The 17,828-nt window shown below is 38.9% G+C and overlaps 1 protein-coding gene across 6 annotated transcripts in view; it reads right to left on the bottom strand.

Moving 5' to 3' along the window:
- Window positions 1-17,828, bottom strand: part of Ripk1 (receptor interacting serine/threonine kinase 1) — a 34,420-nt gene that overhangs the window by 12,517 nt on the left and 4,075 nt on the right. For 3 of the 6 annotated variants that reach the window (XM_048348527.1, XM_048348524.1, XM_048348525.1), the window contains exons 2-6: window positions 10,732-10,948; window positions 9,738-9,894; window positions 6,553-6,690; window positions 4,761-4,989; window positions 1,974-2,123 (exon numbers count right to left, since the gene is read on the bottom strand). In XM_048348527.1, coding sequence (XP_048204484.1) covers window positions 1,974-2,123; window positions 4,761-4,989; window positions 6,553-6,690; window positions 9,738-9,894; window positions 10,732-10,904 — 847 coding nt within the window. In that variant the 5' untranslated portion in view covers window positions 10,905-10,948. The remainder of the gene's footprint in view (window positions 1-1,973; window positions 2,124-4,760; window positions 4,990-6,552; window positions 6,691-9,737; window positions 9,895-10,731; window positions 10,949-17,828) is intronic. The other 3 variants (XM_048348528.1, XM_048348529.1, XM_048348526.1) reach the window with 2 other exon arrangements.

Below are 17,828 nucleotides of genomic sequence, written 5' to 3'. Positions count from 1 at the left end.
AGCCTGCACTTGTTCCCATGGGCAATAGTAGGATACTCTTTTCCATTCCCAAAAGGGAAATGTCAGAGGAAGCTTCATGGAGAACAGGATATCCACTGCTGTCTGGTAGGCGCGAGGGACCTCCACCTTGGGTATCAATGAGGATAACCAGAAAACCTGGATTTCTACCCTGGCCTGGCATTTGTAAGGTGGTGACCACCATTCCACCTGCCAGGCCAGGGTAAAACAAGTTCAGCTAAAACAGAGGAACAAGGAAGAGTCAGACTCTTACCATGTAGTAAGGAAAAGTATAAGGTACAATGGAAAACCATTCCCAACAACCAGAAAGATGCTTAACAGCATGAATAAAGACAACAGATGCCAACATGGAGAATATAAAGATGTTGGTTTTATTGTCCCAAAATGTTAAACTAGAAACCATGAAAACTGTTTAAAAAGAAATTACCAACTTGCTTAAAATAAATGGAAGAATGGAAAGTCATAGCAAAGAAAGAGGATGGGGCTAAATACAGTGATAAAGTAAATGCTCACCATGTTCAAAGCCTGAGTCCATGGGCATCACAAACAAACCAACCAAAAAAATTCACCAGAAGATATAAATTTTAAGTATGAAGAATACAATACTGAAAACCAGAAGCTCAGCATATAGTGCATGAGCCTAAAAGCAAAACGGAGGAAGAGAGAACAATCAGTGAAATGTCATAGAGAATGCCAGACTGGCTGATCCAAATGAGATGGAGAAAGTAAACTGAGAAAAAAAATGTAGAGTCTCAGAAATCTATGAGATGTAACAAAAGATCTCATATTTATGCCAGCATAGCTCTAGAAGAATAGAAAAAAAGTATGACTAAAATATTAGATTTCAATGGCTAAAAGGTCTTGAAACATGACAAGAGACATAGATCTACACATTCAAGAAACAAAAAACTCAAGCCAAATAAACTTCAAAAAATATCTACACCAAGGCAAAGAATAAGCAAATCTCTACAAAACAAGAAAAAAATTCCCAAAACATTGAAAAGTAATTGCAAGGGAAAGTATTGTGTTTAGGAGAGAAGGCACACATGATTAGAATGACAGATAAGTTTTGAAACCACAATGGCTAAAATGAGGTGCCACAATACTTACCAAGTACTGAAAAAAACCCAAAACAAAATACACAGAACTGTCAATTCAGAATCCTACACTCAGCAAAACTATCCTTCTAAAATGTCTGGAAAATCAAGACATTCTCAGAGGAAGAGTATATTCCTAAAGATGAGAGAGAAACAAGACTATGGGGAGAAAAGAAGTTAGGAAATAGGCAAGCCAGCTGAGCACTTAAGTGTCTATCAACAAATGGACAAAGAAAATGGGGTCCATACTAAAATGGAGTATTAGTCAGCTATAAGTAGAAAATTCTGATACATGCTACAACATGGAGAAACCTTGAGCATACCATGGTACGTTAAGTGAAATAGTCAACACAAAGGACAAATGCTGTGTTATTCCATTTATACAAGGTGCCAGGCCACTTGGACAGGAAGTAGAATGTGGTTGCCAAGAGTTGCAAGGGGAACATGGTTATTGCTTTTGTGGGAGCTTCCATTGGGAATGAAAAAGTCCTGGAGATGGGCAGTGGTGAGGAAAGCACAAGAATGGAATGGACTTATTTCAGCATGACTACTGCTTAAATTCAGCTAAGATGTTCCATTTTATGTTATGTGTATTTCATTTTATTTTTTAAGTATAGGTTAACACAATAAGATATGTGAACTCTGAAACAGGGAAAAGAAAGACTTCATATATTTTTGTACTTTGAGGGGACTGATGCCTTGTCACTGAACAAAGTGTTTGAAATCTAGAAAGTCAATAAAGTAAAGTAGAACTTCTAAGTAAAGTAATCCTTGGTTTTCGAAAGCCTTATACTGGGCATCTTACCTAGGAAGAGCACCATGTGAATGTAGCCCACACAGTCACTAACATATTCTCACCAGGAAATGTTGGCCGCACTTCTGGGTCTGCCTTCCAGCAGAGCTCCATGAGGCCGATGATCTCCTTGGGGCAGTGCTCAATGATGTCATCCACATTTGGCCTGTTCCCAGACTTTATGCAAATTAATAGCTGCTCCGCACAGATGGCATCTAGAAAGCAAAGAGAAGCCCTGGCTGAGGCTTTCAGGTCACTTTTCTCTCAGGCAGGAATACAGAAGCTGGACAGTGATGCTCACTTGTCTCTGCCTAGGGCATGCCAGGAATGGCCTGTGCCAAGGGGCTGACCTAGTCCACTGGACAGAGGGTTAACCGCATCTTAACTTCTGCAGAAGGAAGGCAAAGTCCAGAACAAAACTGCTTCCTCCATAAAACAGCTGGATTTTCTGGATAAAGCCAATAGCATTCCCAGATCTTAGTCAATGGCAAATGCAGGAAGACTTTGCTTATATTAAACTCTGTTTAATGAGAGTGACTTAAAATACAGTACATGTGATAAACCAATCTCCTACAAATAAACACAAGGGGTTTTAATAGCATACTCTTGACTCACATAGAAGGTCTGAGAAGATTTTCTTTCTTTTAAGTAAACATAATTTAACACTGGCATTACAGAAAACATATAGAGGCAAAGAGCAAAGTATTACTACCACAAGCAGTTCAGTTGGACATGACTGTAGATCCTCCATGTACACACACCAATCCCATTGAGATAACTGAGATTATATGGTATGTGTCATGCTTTCCCAAATGTTATGAATACATCAACTCAAAATAAGAAGCTTTTTGGGCTGGGGATATGGCCTAGTGGCAAGAGTGCTTGCCTCCTATACATGAGGCCCTGGGTTCAATTCCCCAGCACCACATATACAGAAAATGGCCAGAAGTGGTGCTGTGGTTCAAGCGGCAGAGTGCTAGCCTTGAGCAAAAAGAAGCCAGGGACAGTGCTCAGGCCCTGAGTCCAAGGCCCAGGACTGGCCAAAAAAAAAAAAAAAAAAAAGAAGCTTTTCTTGAGACTCAAATAATAAGCAGGAGTTTTCTAGGGAAGAAATGAAGGAGCACTCAGGAGGATTCCACACAAAGAAAGCAGGAAAGCAACAGATCAGAAATGAAGCAGGAGAGACTTAATGGTCAGCTCAGAGAGGGCCTCAAACTTTGTACCAAGAAATCTGAACTGTATTGTAAAGGATGTGGGGACTCTTGGGAACGTTAAATAGTTGGGTTAAGTTGGGCACAGCGGCTCAAGCTTTTAATTCTAGCTACTTGGAAGGTGGAGAGGAGGGGTTCACAGTTCGGCCCACACAAAAGGTTCACCAGAATGCACCTCTGCCTATGGCTGTGTACGATGGCACGCCGCTGCTTTCCCAGCCTCGGGGGAAGCACAAGGCTGGCTGCAGTGATGACATCATCCTCCCCAGTGTGGGGAAGCACAAGTAAGATGTCAGGCCTGCTCAGACATAAAGCGAGATTCTTCATCAAAACAAACAATGCAACTTGTAGGTGGGATAAGAGGGAAAAAGTGGGAAACAGTGAGTATGAACAAATATAGTAGTGATATTCACTAAACACTTTGTTGAAAACGAACTAAACAATTTTCAGGGGGCCAGGAGGGAAAAACTGGTAGGTAATAGGGAAAAAGTGACACTGTTCAAAAAGAAATGTACCCATTACATTACTTATGTCACTGTAATCCCTCTGTACTTCATATTTACAATAAAAATAAAAAGAGAATAAACAATGCAACTTGTGGGTGTGGATGGGAGGGAAAACCCAGGAAAGAGTAAGGGAAGGGGCAACATTACCTGAATTATGTAACTATAATCCCTCCATATCACATTTATAATAACAATTAAAAATGAAAAAAAGAAAACACCAATGGGAAAAGTCTCTCTGTGTGTCTCTTTCACATACACACAGTCTGAGGCAGAAACAACAGGTCTGAACTCCATAAGCCTGTGGGGACAGAGAGAAGTAGGTAGAGTCTAGATTCCAGATCTAGTCACAGCTGAATTTGCAGTATTTGGGAACTTATTTCATGCGGGTGAAGAGAGCAACGTGGAAGATGAAAATGATGCGAAGCTTGCTGGTAGGAACACATGGAGGAAAGCAAAGCTGGAGGTTCTACAAGGTGAGCACCAAATGTTTAGAAGCTTGTTTGGGGGATATAAATTATGGATGTAAGTAATGGATCAAACATGATGTGTCTATCCAAGCTGAGGTAGAGATTTAACAGGTATCAACAGAAATGTCTTGATACCTCAGCACTTACAACACTGGATAATCACCCAGAAAGAAAGAGTATGAGAATATCTATTCATTCACACACTTCATAAACTGAAGGACTACTTTAGGTATCTATTCTCCTCACAAACCATACTGACTGAACTGCCACACTGTACTGGGAAAATTTAATTCTGGAATGGAGGAGTCAGTGAATGAATGAAAGTATGCACTCTGTGCTTCCAGTATAAAAGTCCTCATAAGCAGAATCAAGCAGTCCATATCCAGAAGAATCTTGGCACTTTCCAAACTTAGACACATGATGAAGGCTCCTATTCACCCAACCATGTCTCATTCCTAATCTAAGATCACTCATTCAAACTGAGCAACTCCTGTGTTTCAGGCAGCATGTATGTGGTTGCTAAGGAAATGACAGTGAATAAATCAGATGTGAGAGAAGCCCAGGGGAACCATAGACTGCCATGAAAGAAACAGACAATCCAAAATCTTCAAGAATTTCATGCAACAGTTTTGATGAATATAAAAATATATCCTGTACATGTGTCATACTTTCGTATGGCTCCTTATTTGCAAATATTGTCCAAAGAACGATGCCAAAGCTGTATACATCTGATTTCTCTGTGGGCTTTGTGTTGATGTCATTCAGGTGCTCAGGGGCCATGTAGTAGAGGGTGCCACCATTTTTCTTAGAGGTTCTGCTCGCTTCCCTCTGTTCATTGTGTTCCTCTTTAGTCAACCTGCTCCAGGTCTTAAAGGAAGCAACACCAAGATCAGCTATCTGTAAGAGAAGTTGTGCCATTATGGTTATTATGTGAAGGTGACCACTAAATTGGACTTGACTTTCCAGATGTGAGGTTTGAGGTAAGTGGATGCACAATGGTTACACTGCATTATAGATGTAAAACAGCTTCCTCTACACAGACTCATAGAAGTTAGTTATTTGTGCACACATCTGGAAAATCTCCCCCCCAAGAAATGTCCATTTGAAATTCTATTATCTCTATTCTTATGCAATGAGAAGCAAACAGGTAGGTCTGTTTATTCTATGTTTGTTTTCTGTTTCTTGGGCTACATATAAAGTGTAATTTTCTTCTCAGCATATGTGGGGAGCAGATGGAGATTGGGTAGCACACCTTCTATTCCCACATGAGGTCCAGAGGCCATGGATGTGAGTGTCCAAAAGATCCCAGAGCCACTGTGGAGGGTAATGACTATGCTCTGCTTGTTTGGAGGTGGCAGCCTGAACCTAAGAAGATGAGGTAAGGAAGAAGAAACTTAGACAGAAAAGCAGGAAAAAACATCAAGTTCAGACATAGAGAAAAAAAAGTACATATCGAACAAAATGCCAGAACAGGACAGTTAAAGGAGTGTTACACGTGGCAGATCCACTTCTATTTCTAAAAGTCCAAGCAGGAATTCGGAGACAAGTTATGATGTGAATATCTAACTAAAGTGCTGATTTTAACCCAGAATGAGAGATGTCATTAATTAGAAAGAACCTCCTTTCAAGGTTCTGAAATAAATATCTTTCCAAGACTCAGAAGTAGTCAGAAGTAGTCAGAAGTCAGAAGTAGAATCTTGAAGGCAGATACTGAGATTCGTGACCAGGCACTTCCTTTTTTAGGTTCTTTTTTGTTTTGGCGTGATTCTGGAGATGGAATTCAGGGCTTGAATAGTGATTTACACTTTTTCTTGAATTCACCTGCTGCTTGCTTCTCATAATCTAGGTCTTAAATGGACAAAGCAAGATCCCTTTCCTTCTTACTGTATATTACAATGGAAGCAATTTTCAAAAAGAAATGGATATTTTCCAGTGCACATGGAAGCAAACTAATAATTTAAGTTAGCTGTTCTGTATAGCACAGGTCTTCATTTTGCAGTGAAAGAGTGAATTCAGGACCTGCCATACACTGGGCAAGTGCTCTGGAGGGTTTTGATGCCCAAACAGTCAATTTACTTGACTTTCCTGGGCTGAGTTCTAAGGATTTTCACAACCACAATCCACATTCTCTCAAATTCCAGAGAAGAGCCTTAGTTTCACAAATCTGGGGAAAATGACAAGGCACATGGCTCACTCTAGGGTGAAAAATGGTAACCCTCAAATGTTTCCATTTCAAAGCCTGATGGAAATGGAAAAAAAATCTAGCATAGAGGTTTCCTGATTTACCTCATTTATTTCTAATCCTCCCTTAAGGTCAAACTGTTACCTCCTTGGTAATCTCCCATCCCTACAGGGCCTTGCTGCTAGATCTTCCTTTACCGCCTAGGAGAATGGATTCACAGTGGGAAGTTAGAACTGGAATTCTTCAGCCTTCTAGAAGCCTGTAGACCAATGCTTTACCTTAATGTGAAAGTCATTGTCAACCAGGATATTTTCAGGCTTCAGGTCTTTGTGTATCACACCTTCTCCATGTAAGTAGTTCATTCCTTCAATGGTCTCCATAATTATCCTTCCTTTTAGAGAGAGTGGAATATGGACCTGAAACAAGCGAGAGTAAGTGTATAAAGCAGACAAGGCATGTATTTCACGAAGGACTGGTGGATCTGAGTCTAAGGACAGCTTCCAGGTCTCCTCCTGGGAAAGGCCTGGCAACACTGCAGTCTTGATTCACCAACAGTTCCATTTCAGAAGCTGAAGGGCATTTAGTCTTATATTTTGTCCATTTAAAACCAAAGAGTCTATTCCAACTGTGTACCAAATAAAATACTATAAAATTAAGCTCCTTACAAACAAAGATATATCATTATCACTCTTACTACTATAATCTTGGATAGCACTTTTATTACTAGCACTTTTTTTTTGCCTAGAGTGTTTGAGTAAATGAACAAATGTACATTGTTATGACACATTCATTATGATAATGATATAGTTACTTGCATTATATGCATGAATGGTACATGTGAAAATGTACATGTGAAATAATGTTAAGAGAAAAAAATAAAAGCAAATCATACAGATTATAAATGTAAAATCCATGCTATATGCATAATTTGAAAGCTAAATGAAGTGAATTAAACATCTTTGGTGATGTGTTATCAAACATTTTGGGTCACCATTAATGGTAGTATAAACAATTACAATTTCTATCATAGTGTAGCTTTTCTTTACACTGAGAAACTAGTTTAAACACAAAAATTTTCCTAAAAAAATTGTGTATGTTGGTTAACAGGGAAAAATGATGAAAGTTAGATCCCCAAGCTCATCTCTGAAGTCATATCTAGCTCATTATGTAGATGAACTACAGAATCTATATCCCTGTTACTATATAAAAGTAGCAGAAGACTAAGTATGGGAGCAAATGCCTACAGTACTAGCTATTTGGAAGGCTGGGGCAGGAGGATCACTTGTGCTTTCATTTGAAACCACATGGGGAACCAGCAGAGCAAGTCCTCATTTTGATTTAAAAAAAAATAAGCAAAATAAAAAAAAAACAACAACCAAGGGCTGGGGATATGGCCTAGTGGCAAGAGCGCTTGCCTCGTATACTTGAAGCCCTGAGTTCGATTCCCCAGCACCACATATACAGAAAATGGCCAGAAGTGGCGCTGTGACTCAAGTGGCAGAGTGCTAGCCTTGAGCAAAAAGAAGCCAGGGACAGTGCTCAGGCCCTGAGTCCAAGGCCCAGGACTGGCAAAAGAAAAAAAAAAACACAAAAAAACAACAACCAAGTATCTTTCAAATGGCAGAAGAGTTTTTCCATTTTCCTTGGTATACTTTCAGAGTTGGGAAAAAAATTCGGGTAAGCCAAAGTATCCCTCTGCCATCTCTCTTCCTGCTTCTCTCTCGGGTCCTACTTACTTTTGTTTTTCTTTTTGGTGATAATAGGGTTTTTCACCTTAGGCTCTCCTACTTGCTATGCACTCTAAAATTGGAGTTGTGCCTCTAGCCCTTTTTGCATTTAACTGTTTCAAGAGAGGAATTCATGCTGTGGCCCAGGCTGGCGTCAGACCATGATTCTCTTACCCCTGCCACCTGTATTACTGGGATTATAAGTATGTGCTACTGCAATCTGGCTGAGTTTTTTTCATGAGCCCCAAACACTGTACTCTATCTGGCCTGTTTTTGAATGATTTATCTCTCAATCAGAATGCTCATTTCTTTCGTGCAGCTAATCTGCATCTGGTTTAGTAGAAAAGAGCAATCTGAAAATTATAATACAATGTGTATAAGTGATGCTTTTTTATCCTTTTCCATAGGTTTTGTATGATTTCCAGCGAGATCTGGGATCTAGCTAGTGTGAGTTAGAAGTAGCAGATGGAAAAAGGGAAATACTTGTCATAAATATGGCAGTCATATCCTTCATTCCTCACATGTAATCTATGCTCTGCCCAAACCCAACGATTTGTAGTTCTGCAAAGCATGGCACTGTCTCTGCCTGAAACATGTATTTGACAGTTGTCTGCTTCAAAGCTTCTACTTGCCTTTCAGACTGGAAGCCTTTCCTATCCATCTGTTAGGGTGTGCCTCTCCTCTCTATTCTACTGCAGACTATGGGTTTGTCTAACAAAACCCTTGACAGTATTTCTTTCTTTTTTTTTTGCCAATCCTGGGCCTTGAACTCAGGGCCAGAGTACTGTACCTGGCCTCCTTGTGCTCAAGACCAGCACTCTACCATTTAAGCCACAGTGCCACTTCCAGCCTTTTCTGTTCATGTGGTGCTGAGGAATTGAACATAGGGCCTCATGCATGCTAGGCAAGCACTCTACTGCAAAGCCACATTCACATCCCGCCACCCCCCCAACAGTATTTCTTCATGCACTACCCGTCTGCTTTGACTAGCATACATCACATTGGCTAAGGGCTTCTGACAAATAGTGCATTGCCTTGGTCATAAGAGATGCATAAACTTTGGTTCTGGTAAACAAATTTTGCTTCTCTGATTCACATATTGTCTATTCTTGTTGTGGTTTATATTCTCTATCTAACTTATGTTTCTTAAGTGTTACAGGCATGTATAGTATACATGCTTCCCATTAACCAAGGATTGTCATACCAGGTATAGGGCTCCTATCAATAGCTGTTACAATCACCTATACTTCACATTCTTCTGTCAATCAACAGCTGTCAGTCATGTATAGTGACCATGCTTCCATCAACCAACAGCTGTCATAGTCATGGATTTGCATGCTTCCATCAGTCAACCCCTACTTATTAGTCATACATATACTCCACAGCATTTTATATGTTTCAGAAGACAGGCCTACCTCTGAACTATGGATCATAAAGAGGCTGCAAGGTATGTTAAAAAGCCAACCTCAATACCAAGACACAGAAAGCAGCTTGAGAATGGTGGCATAACCAACTTTCAGGGGCACTGAGAGGATGGAGAGATAAGCCCTAGGGCAGGGAGAGGTAATGAAGATCTAAGGAAGGCTGACTTCAGAAAATCCATACTATGGTGTAATCCACAAAGGGATTATTTTATTCCAGCAAGTCACAAATGAACATCCCTTTGATTGATAGCCATAACAGGTAACCAGCACTAGTGCACTGTATGTGGGGAATAATGGTAAGGTATCTTCTACCTGGGCTTTCAGCACATGCATTAGGTTTCCCTTTTCCATGAACTCCATCACCAAAGAGTAGTTCCTTTCTTCTATGATGATGCCCAGCAGCTTTACCACCCGAATGTGATTCAGTCTGTGCATCATCTTCCCCTCCTCCAGGAGGGCCTGGTTGTACCTATGGGCAGAAAAGGTGTTCTGAAGTGGGCAGGGCAAATTCTCCCTGGGCAACTGTAACTCATCACATCACGCATGCTTCCATCACACATGCTTTCATCACACCTTGGTTTGTTCTAATCCCTTTTCAGCACAGACAGCAAGCCCGAGAAGACAGAAAGAGTTCTCCTTCATCTTTCTATCCATCCATTCAAGTAAATGGCAATGGTCACTCAAGACATGGAAATCAATGAATGAGGAGCACAAGGTCAGCAGCAACATTGCCTGTAAAAAAGATTGTGCTGAGCTGCAGTATATAAAGTCCCCCTCAAAACTAGTTCATGGGAAGAGATACAGGCAGAACCCTTTTACTGACAGTATTAGACAGAGTTCCTGGGGCCTTTCATGGAGGAATCTCCTATTCTTCCCCTCTGCTTCCTTTCCCTTCCCGTCCCCAACTCCTCTCTATCCTCTCCTTTCCTCCTCCTCTTCTCCCTTTCCCCTCCCTCCTCTTCTACCCCATTCAATTTAGACTTGGTCCCCACCAAGTCTATTTTCATGGATTGCTTTCATTTCTTCTCATTGCTTCCCTCATCACCCTTATCTCTTTCTTTCTTGATTTCCTTCTCTTACATTTCTCTTCTGTTATTGACCACCTCTTCACTAACTGCTCTCAGAATCCAAATCACAGATAATATTAACAAGCGCTATCATTATCCCCGACCTATAGCTGGTATACTGAGAGTCCCATGAAGTTCTGCCTCATCTCAAATCTAGGCTGTTCTCATCCATGCACCAACAGTAACAACACTCTCTGGGACAACAGTGTATGACCTCCCCACCCCTGCTTCCAACTCACTCATTGCGCTTGGGCCCTGTGTACACCTTCTTCAGGATCACGAATCCATGTGTACTATGGTAACATAAGGACACCTTCCCAAAGCCTCCACTGTCTAGATCTTCTTTCTGCAGAAGGTCACTGGATTTCATCTTAATATCATCCAAGGACATGTCTGGTTGCATTCTGAACATTCACAATCCTGAACACACCGCTTCTGATTTCTCAGTGCTGTGCTCTATGAAAAGACACAGGACACAAGATCATGATTCACAAAAACACATCCTTTTTTTTAAAAATCTTAAGATAAACATAATCTCTAAAATGAGCTGTTTGTCTAAAAAACACAGAATACCATAAGTCTTATTTCAGCAGACTTTACATTTCTGATAATATGAAGACCTAGAAAAAAAAGGAAAACCTACAAAGGACCTAAACATGCTGGATATTGTGATTTGACCATGCTCAGTGGAAAGGAAAAGAATTTTAGGAACATTAAATAAGAAAGAAACATAAGACAAGTACAGTAGACAATGTGGTAACTCCAGAAGCCACTGCCAATATCACCATCAAGATACAGGGCATTAAAGCCCCACCAGGGACAGGGCCTATTTCGAAGACATGCTGCTTATAACCTAGACCACCTCAGTGCAGGAACAGAGGAGAAATACAGCAGCCCCCTAGTGGATGAACACATGGGCTGCTGCATTCTTAACTGTAGGCCTTACTTCAAATAGGTCTTGGCTTGAACTTAAAAAGATCCTGGCTGTCCCCCTCAGACCTGAATTCCCCACAGGGAAGCTTACGTAGAAAATTGTCACCCTTCCAGAATTTGTTCACCCCCCTCTTAACCCCACCCACTTCTTCTGAGTACATGTTTCCTGGTGTTTATTTTGCTGAACTTTTATTTTGCCTTTCTAAGGAATTACTCTATTTGAGTTCTCCCTTGAATCTACCATATTTCAGTTTATTAACTGAAATTTGTATACACCTGCATACCACCCAAAATATTTATGTATAAATTCATAAGCTAAATCTAGCTTCCATATATAAGGGAAAACAAGCACCCTGTCTCTCTCAGCCTGGCTTGCTTCACTTAACATAATTTTTGCAGGTTTTTCCATTTCTTTACAAATGATACAATACCATTTTTTCTAATGGATGAGTAAAACTACATTGTGTATATATGCATATATATACATATATATTACATTGCATATATACACATACACACACATATAATATTTTCTTGATCCATTTGTCCATTAAGGGGCATCTGGGCTGATTCCATCCCTTGGCTATGGTGAATAGCGCTGCAAAAAACATGGTTGTGCTGGTGGCTTTACTGTATCCTGTTTTCAATCTTTAGATAAATGCCCAGGAATGCAATCATAGGGTACTTCTATGTTTAATTTTTTTGAGGAACCTCCATATTGCTTTTGAGTGGTTGAACAAGTTTATATTCCCACCAACAGTGTAGTTGAGTTCCCTTTTGGCCACATCCCCACCAGCATTTGTTATTGTTAGTTTTCTTGCTGTTGTTTTGATTTGCATTTCCTTTATGGTCACAGATGTTGAGCATTTCTTCATGTGTCTATTGGCCATTTTCATTTCTACTGAAAAGATTCTCTAGATCATTTGGTTTCTTGAGGGTTTAATTTTTAAATCCTCTGTATATTATGGATGTGAGGCCACTGTCTGATATGTATCTGGCAAAAATCTTCTCATATGCTATAGGCTGTCTTTTTAGCTTGTTGGCTATGTTGTTTGCTGTGCAGAATTCAGTGTGATGAAGTCCCATTTATCAAGTTTTTCTTTGACTTGTTGTGCTTCTGGATATTTACTGAGAAAGTTTCTACCTGTGCCCAGGAGACTTAATGTTTCCCTTACTCTTTCCTGTAATAGTTTCATAGTTTCAGGTCTTATATTTGAGGTCTTTGATCCATTTTTAATTGATGCTTGTAAAAGGTGATATATAAGGAGCTAGTTTCAGTTTTCTGCATGTGGATATCCAGTTTTTTCCAGCACCATTGTTTAAGAGGCTGTCTTCTAGTCTATGTTTTTGGCTCCCTTATCAAATATTAAATGACTATAGGTCTGTGAGTTTATTTCTGGGTTTTCTATTATGTTCTATTAGTTTTGGGGCCTGATTTTGTATCACTTCCAAGCTGTGTTCATTAACATGGCTCTGTAATGGAGTCTGAAATTTGGTATTGTTATTCCTCCAACACTTCTGCCTACTTACTAAAGGCTAAGTTTACTATTCAGGTTCTTTTGTTCCACATGAATTTTTGTATTGCTTAATCTCATTGAGCAATCATATGCTGGGATTTTTATGGGTATTGCATTGAATTTGTAGATTGTTGCTTTGGGCACTATTGCCAATTTAATGTTAATTCTTCCAATCCAGAATCATGAAAGTTCTTTCCATTTCTTTAAGTCTTCTTCAATTTCCTTCTTTAAATTTTTAAAGTTTTCACTACAGAGATCTTTCACATTTTTGGTAAATTTATATTTTATTTTATTCTTTGAGGTTATCACAAATGGATTTCAGTCTCACTCTTCTTGTAGTCAGCGTATAGAGAAGCTACTGAGTTTTGCGATGTCCACTGCTACTCTTTCAAAGTTTTGAATCAGCTTAAGTAGTTTTTAGGAGGAATCTAAAGGGTCATTTAAGTACAAGATCATATCATGTGCAAAAAGGGAAAGTTATTCTTCTTCTTTCCCTAATTATATTTCCTTTATGTCTTCCTCTTGCCTTGCCGCTCTGAAATTAGGTCACAAATGCTTCACACACACACACACACACACACACACACACACACACACACACTTAATTTAACATAAAGTGCCTTCCTAAAATTATAAATCAGAAAAGAAAAGAAAATGTAAGCTGCAGGGTGTTGATGGTTCACACCTTGTACTCCTAACTACTCAGGAATCTAAAATCTGAGGATCATGGATTGAAGCCAGCCTGGACAGGAAAGTCTGTGGAAGTCCTTTCTCAGATTAACGACCAAAAAGCTCAAAGTGGAGGTGTGGCTCAATTGGTGGAGAACAATCCTTGAGTGAACCAGCTAAGAGACAATGCATAGGCCCTGAGTTCAAGCTCCAGTACTGGGGCAAACACAAAAAAACTGCACCTCAGCCAGGTCCTCAGCAGTGTTGAGCATCAGATAAGGACTAACAGGAATTAAATCACATTTGAGAATAAATACATTTAGTGACGAAGAATGTTGAAGTCTGAATAGAATGATGTAAAACATACTGAAGATTTTACAGACTTTGTCCATCTGTGCAGTGTAGTGTACTGTGAGATCTCAAAACATAACTATTTGCTCCATTGTTCTTCCCTTTCTTTCATTCACTCATATTCATTGATTTCATACAAATGATAGGAAGAATAAAACCTCATGGCAAATCAGAGCAATACTAATGTACACCTGCCAGGACATCCAAAACTAAAATAACTACCAGTGCCAAGTACTGGCAAAAACATAAAGCAAATGTAATTCTCACATAGTTTTTGGGAGTATAAACTAGGCACGAGTGCTTTGAAGAATGGTCTGATCATTTCTTATAAAATTGAACCCATCCCTATATGCTCTACACTCAGCAGTTCTGATCCCCAGAGAAATGAAAATGGATGTCCAAAAAAGACTCTGTGTTCAGAGCAGCTTTATTCATAATTCAAAGGGAGAAACAGGTGTCCACTACAAGGAGCATGGTACACGTATTGCAGAGTTTTCACACAATGTAATATGACTCAATGGATTAAAAGGAGTTCAACTTCTTGTGCATGAAACAGCATGGATGAGATGCAAAACAGATCTCTGCATTAAAGAATGTAGAAGAACAGGTACTGTGTGAGCCTCTTCTTATGAAGTCATAGAACAGTCTAAACTAATGTAAAGTGGGAAAAGAATACTGGTTGCAAGAGGCCTAATGATGAGTGAATGAGATAGCACCTTCTGGGATGATGGTGATATTATAATCTAGCAGAGGGGCTGGGGAGGGCAAGCATATGCATCTGCCATGTCAGCAAAAATAAGTCAGCCCTAAATGAAGAGAGGAAGGTGGGGAAATGCAGGTATAATACATCTTATGAAACTAGGAAAATTCGTGGAATGAATGGGTTGAGAGGATTGGGAAGAATGATGAAAGAGATGATATCAACCAAGATGCATTGTACTTATAAACTGATTTGTTGAATGGCAATCCCTTTGTACAACTACTTAAAGATAAAAAATACATCTGTGAGTTTTTATTTTTTAATGCGCCAGTCCTGGGACTAAAATTCAGGGCCTTGGGTCTGTCCCCAAGATTCCTTTGCTCAGCCCACAGTTCTACTTCTGCCTTTTTTTTTTTTTCCAGTAACTTATTGGAGATAAAGAGTCTCATAGACTTTCTTGTCTGGATTTACAGACATGAGCCACTGATGTGTGTTATTAAAATTTTTTCTTTTAGCCAATACAAAATATTCTACTAAATTAAATCTGTAATAGCCACAAACATTTTTCATTGTCATTATTTACAGTACAATCAACAACTGTATATGTAGCATTAAGTAAATAAGTAAGCTAGACATAATTTAAAGAATATGGTTAGATCTATACAAATAATATGCCATTTTATATAATGGATTTGAGCATCTATGGATTTTTATATCAGGCATCCTAGAACCAAGCTCTTGAAGATTCCAAAGGTGAATAAACTCTTAAGAACTGCAGGTAGTTTTATATCAAAAGAAAAATGTGTAAATGTATTGAACTCTAATTCATGGTATGTATGCTGAAGCACTTAGGGGAATTTGTACAGATATCTGGAATTTACTTTGATATGTATCAAAAAGCCAGACCAACTGGTAGGCAGAGAAGATGGACACCCAGAGATAAAGGAAGTGAAGTTAAGCTATATATAAATATATACAAATACTCTGTAATATACTTTAACTTTTACTTTAATCGTTTTCAGAATAGAATAATTTGTTTTTCATAATAGAATGTTGAGGAACCTCCATACTGCTTTCCAGAGTGGTTGAACAAATTCATATTTCCACCAACAGTTTAGTAGTGTTCCCTTTTGGCAACATCCCCACCAGTATCTGTTATTGTTACTGTTCTTGATAATGTCCATTTTAACTGGAGTGAAGCAGAATCTCAATGTTGTTTTGATTCACATTTCTTTTATGGCCAGAGATGTTGAACATTTCTTCATGTGTCTATTGGTCATTCTTCTTCTTCTTTTGATAAGTCTTTAAGTCTTTAGCCCATATATTAATCGGGTTGTTGTTTCTTTGAAAGTTTTTTTGGGGGAGGGAGGGTTAATACTTTAAGCTCTAAGTATATGTTAGATATGGAGCCCTTGTCTGATGCATAGACAGTAAAAAATATTCTCTCATTCTGTGGGATTTCTATTTATCTTGCTATGTTCTTTGCCATGCAGAAACTCTTCAGTTTGATGCAATCCTATTTATCCAGTTTTTCTTTAATTTTCTGTGATTCTATATCTTTACGTAGGAAGTTATGACCTGTGCCTACAAGCCCAAGTGTTTCCCCTACCCCTTTCTTGTAATATTTTCATGGTATCTGGCTTTACATTGAGGTCTGATCCAGAAACTGCTGGGCATTTATCCAATAAAATACAAATAAGACCACACAAATATATTACCAGCACAACTGTGTTCAGTGCAGTATTGTTTATCATAGCCAAGCTATGGAAATAACCCAGATGCTCCTCAGGGGACGAATGGATCAAGAAAGTGTGGTATTCATACACAATTGAATTCTATGCTTCCATCAGAAAGAATGATGTTGTGCCATTCATAAGGAAAAACTGGAAAAATTATATTAAGCAAAGTAAACCAAACCCAAAGAAACAAAGGTTGCATGGTTTCCTTCATTTGTGGGAATTAGAATGCAACTATAACTCTACAGGTAAACACAATGGATGGTAAAAGACAAAGAATTACACTTGGACAGGACAAATTAAACAGGACTCTTAAACAGTCACACAGTGATACTAAAAATATATTCTAAGAAGAGGATCACAAGGCTCAATAGCTATATATATGCATATGATCATATAAAATGTTTACTGAAATGAACTCAAAGAAAGGGAAACAAGAGGGTTTTTGTTGTTGTTGTTAATTTGCTTTTTTATTTTTCCCCCTCCTTTGTCACTGTTTTTAAATTCTGTACCTTTTATCTTGTATATAAGTTTATCTGTTTGGGAATGGTAAGGAGGAGCTCAGAAATGGTAGAACAAAGAGTGAACAAATGCAGCAGTGATACTTACTAGATAGTATGTTGAAAATGAACTATACAACTTGTTGGTGAAGAGGGTCAGGAGAGAGAAAATAAGAGGAAGTGACACTGTTCAAAAAGAAATGTACTCATTACCTGACTTATGTAACTGTAACCCCTCTGTATATCACCTTTTCAATAAAAGTAAATACATAAGTGAAAAGAAAAATTACTATAACCAAAATATAATGATGGAATGTTGAAACATCAAATTTTGTTTTGTTTATGGTAGATAAATATCCATTAGCAAAACTGAAAAAAAAAAGCCAAGCAAAGGTATGAGGTCTTAAGTTCAAGCCCCAGTATCAGAGAAAATAAAGTACCTTGGGGAGAAAGTATTTTAAAACAACCTAGATGCCTACAATCTTGTCAACTAGCCTATTCTAGGTAGTTTTAGGAAGAGACCTTCTATACCTTATATTGTACACAGACGATATTCATATATCAGCATATCCTGGTATCTGAGGGGAAAGGGTGTGGCTGAAGTTGCAGGTGACATAGGAGGAGGCATATATGACAGAACAGAGTCCTTGCTTTCTCTTTTGAGTAAGATCTCTAGCTCTGTGGCATATCAGTCCTGTGGCTTTGGGGAACATATTTAAGCCATTTCCTTGTCTACAAAAAGAGATCAGAAGGACCTGTTTTTCACTTGCTTTATTGCTCTGGCAATGCCTTGGCTGCTCATACTTATCTTGCTTTGAGGATGCCAGGATGCCATTGGGGTCCTTCTGCCTAGCAGGTCTCTGCTGACAATCCTTATGAGAACAAGATTGGGGATGGACAGGTGTATAAAAGATACGTTTGTTCTAAGAG

This window comes from Perognathus longimembris, chromosome 6 (assembly GCF_023159225.1).
Source record: "Perognathus longimembris pacificus isolate PPM17 chromosome 6, ASM2315922v1, whole genome shotgun sequence".
Taxonomy (NCBI): Eukaryota; Metazoa; Chordata; class Mammalia; order Rodentia; family Heteromyidae; genus Perognathus; species Perognathus longimembris.
Note: the sequence above shows the minus strand (reverse complement) of the source record. Positions and strands in the feature narration are given on the sequence as shown.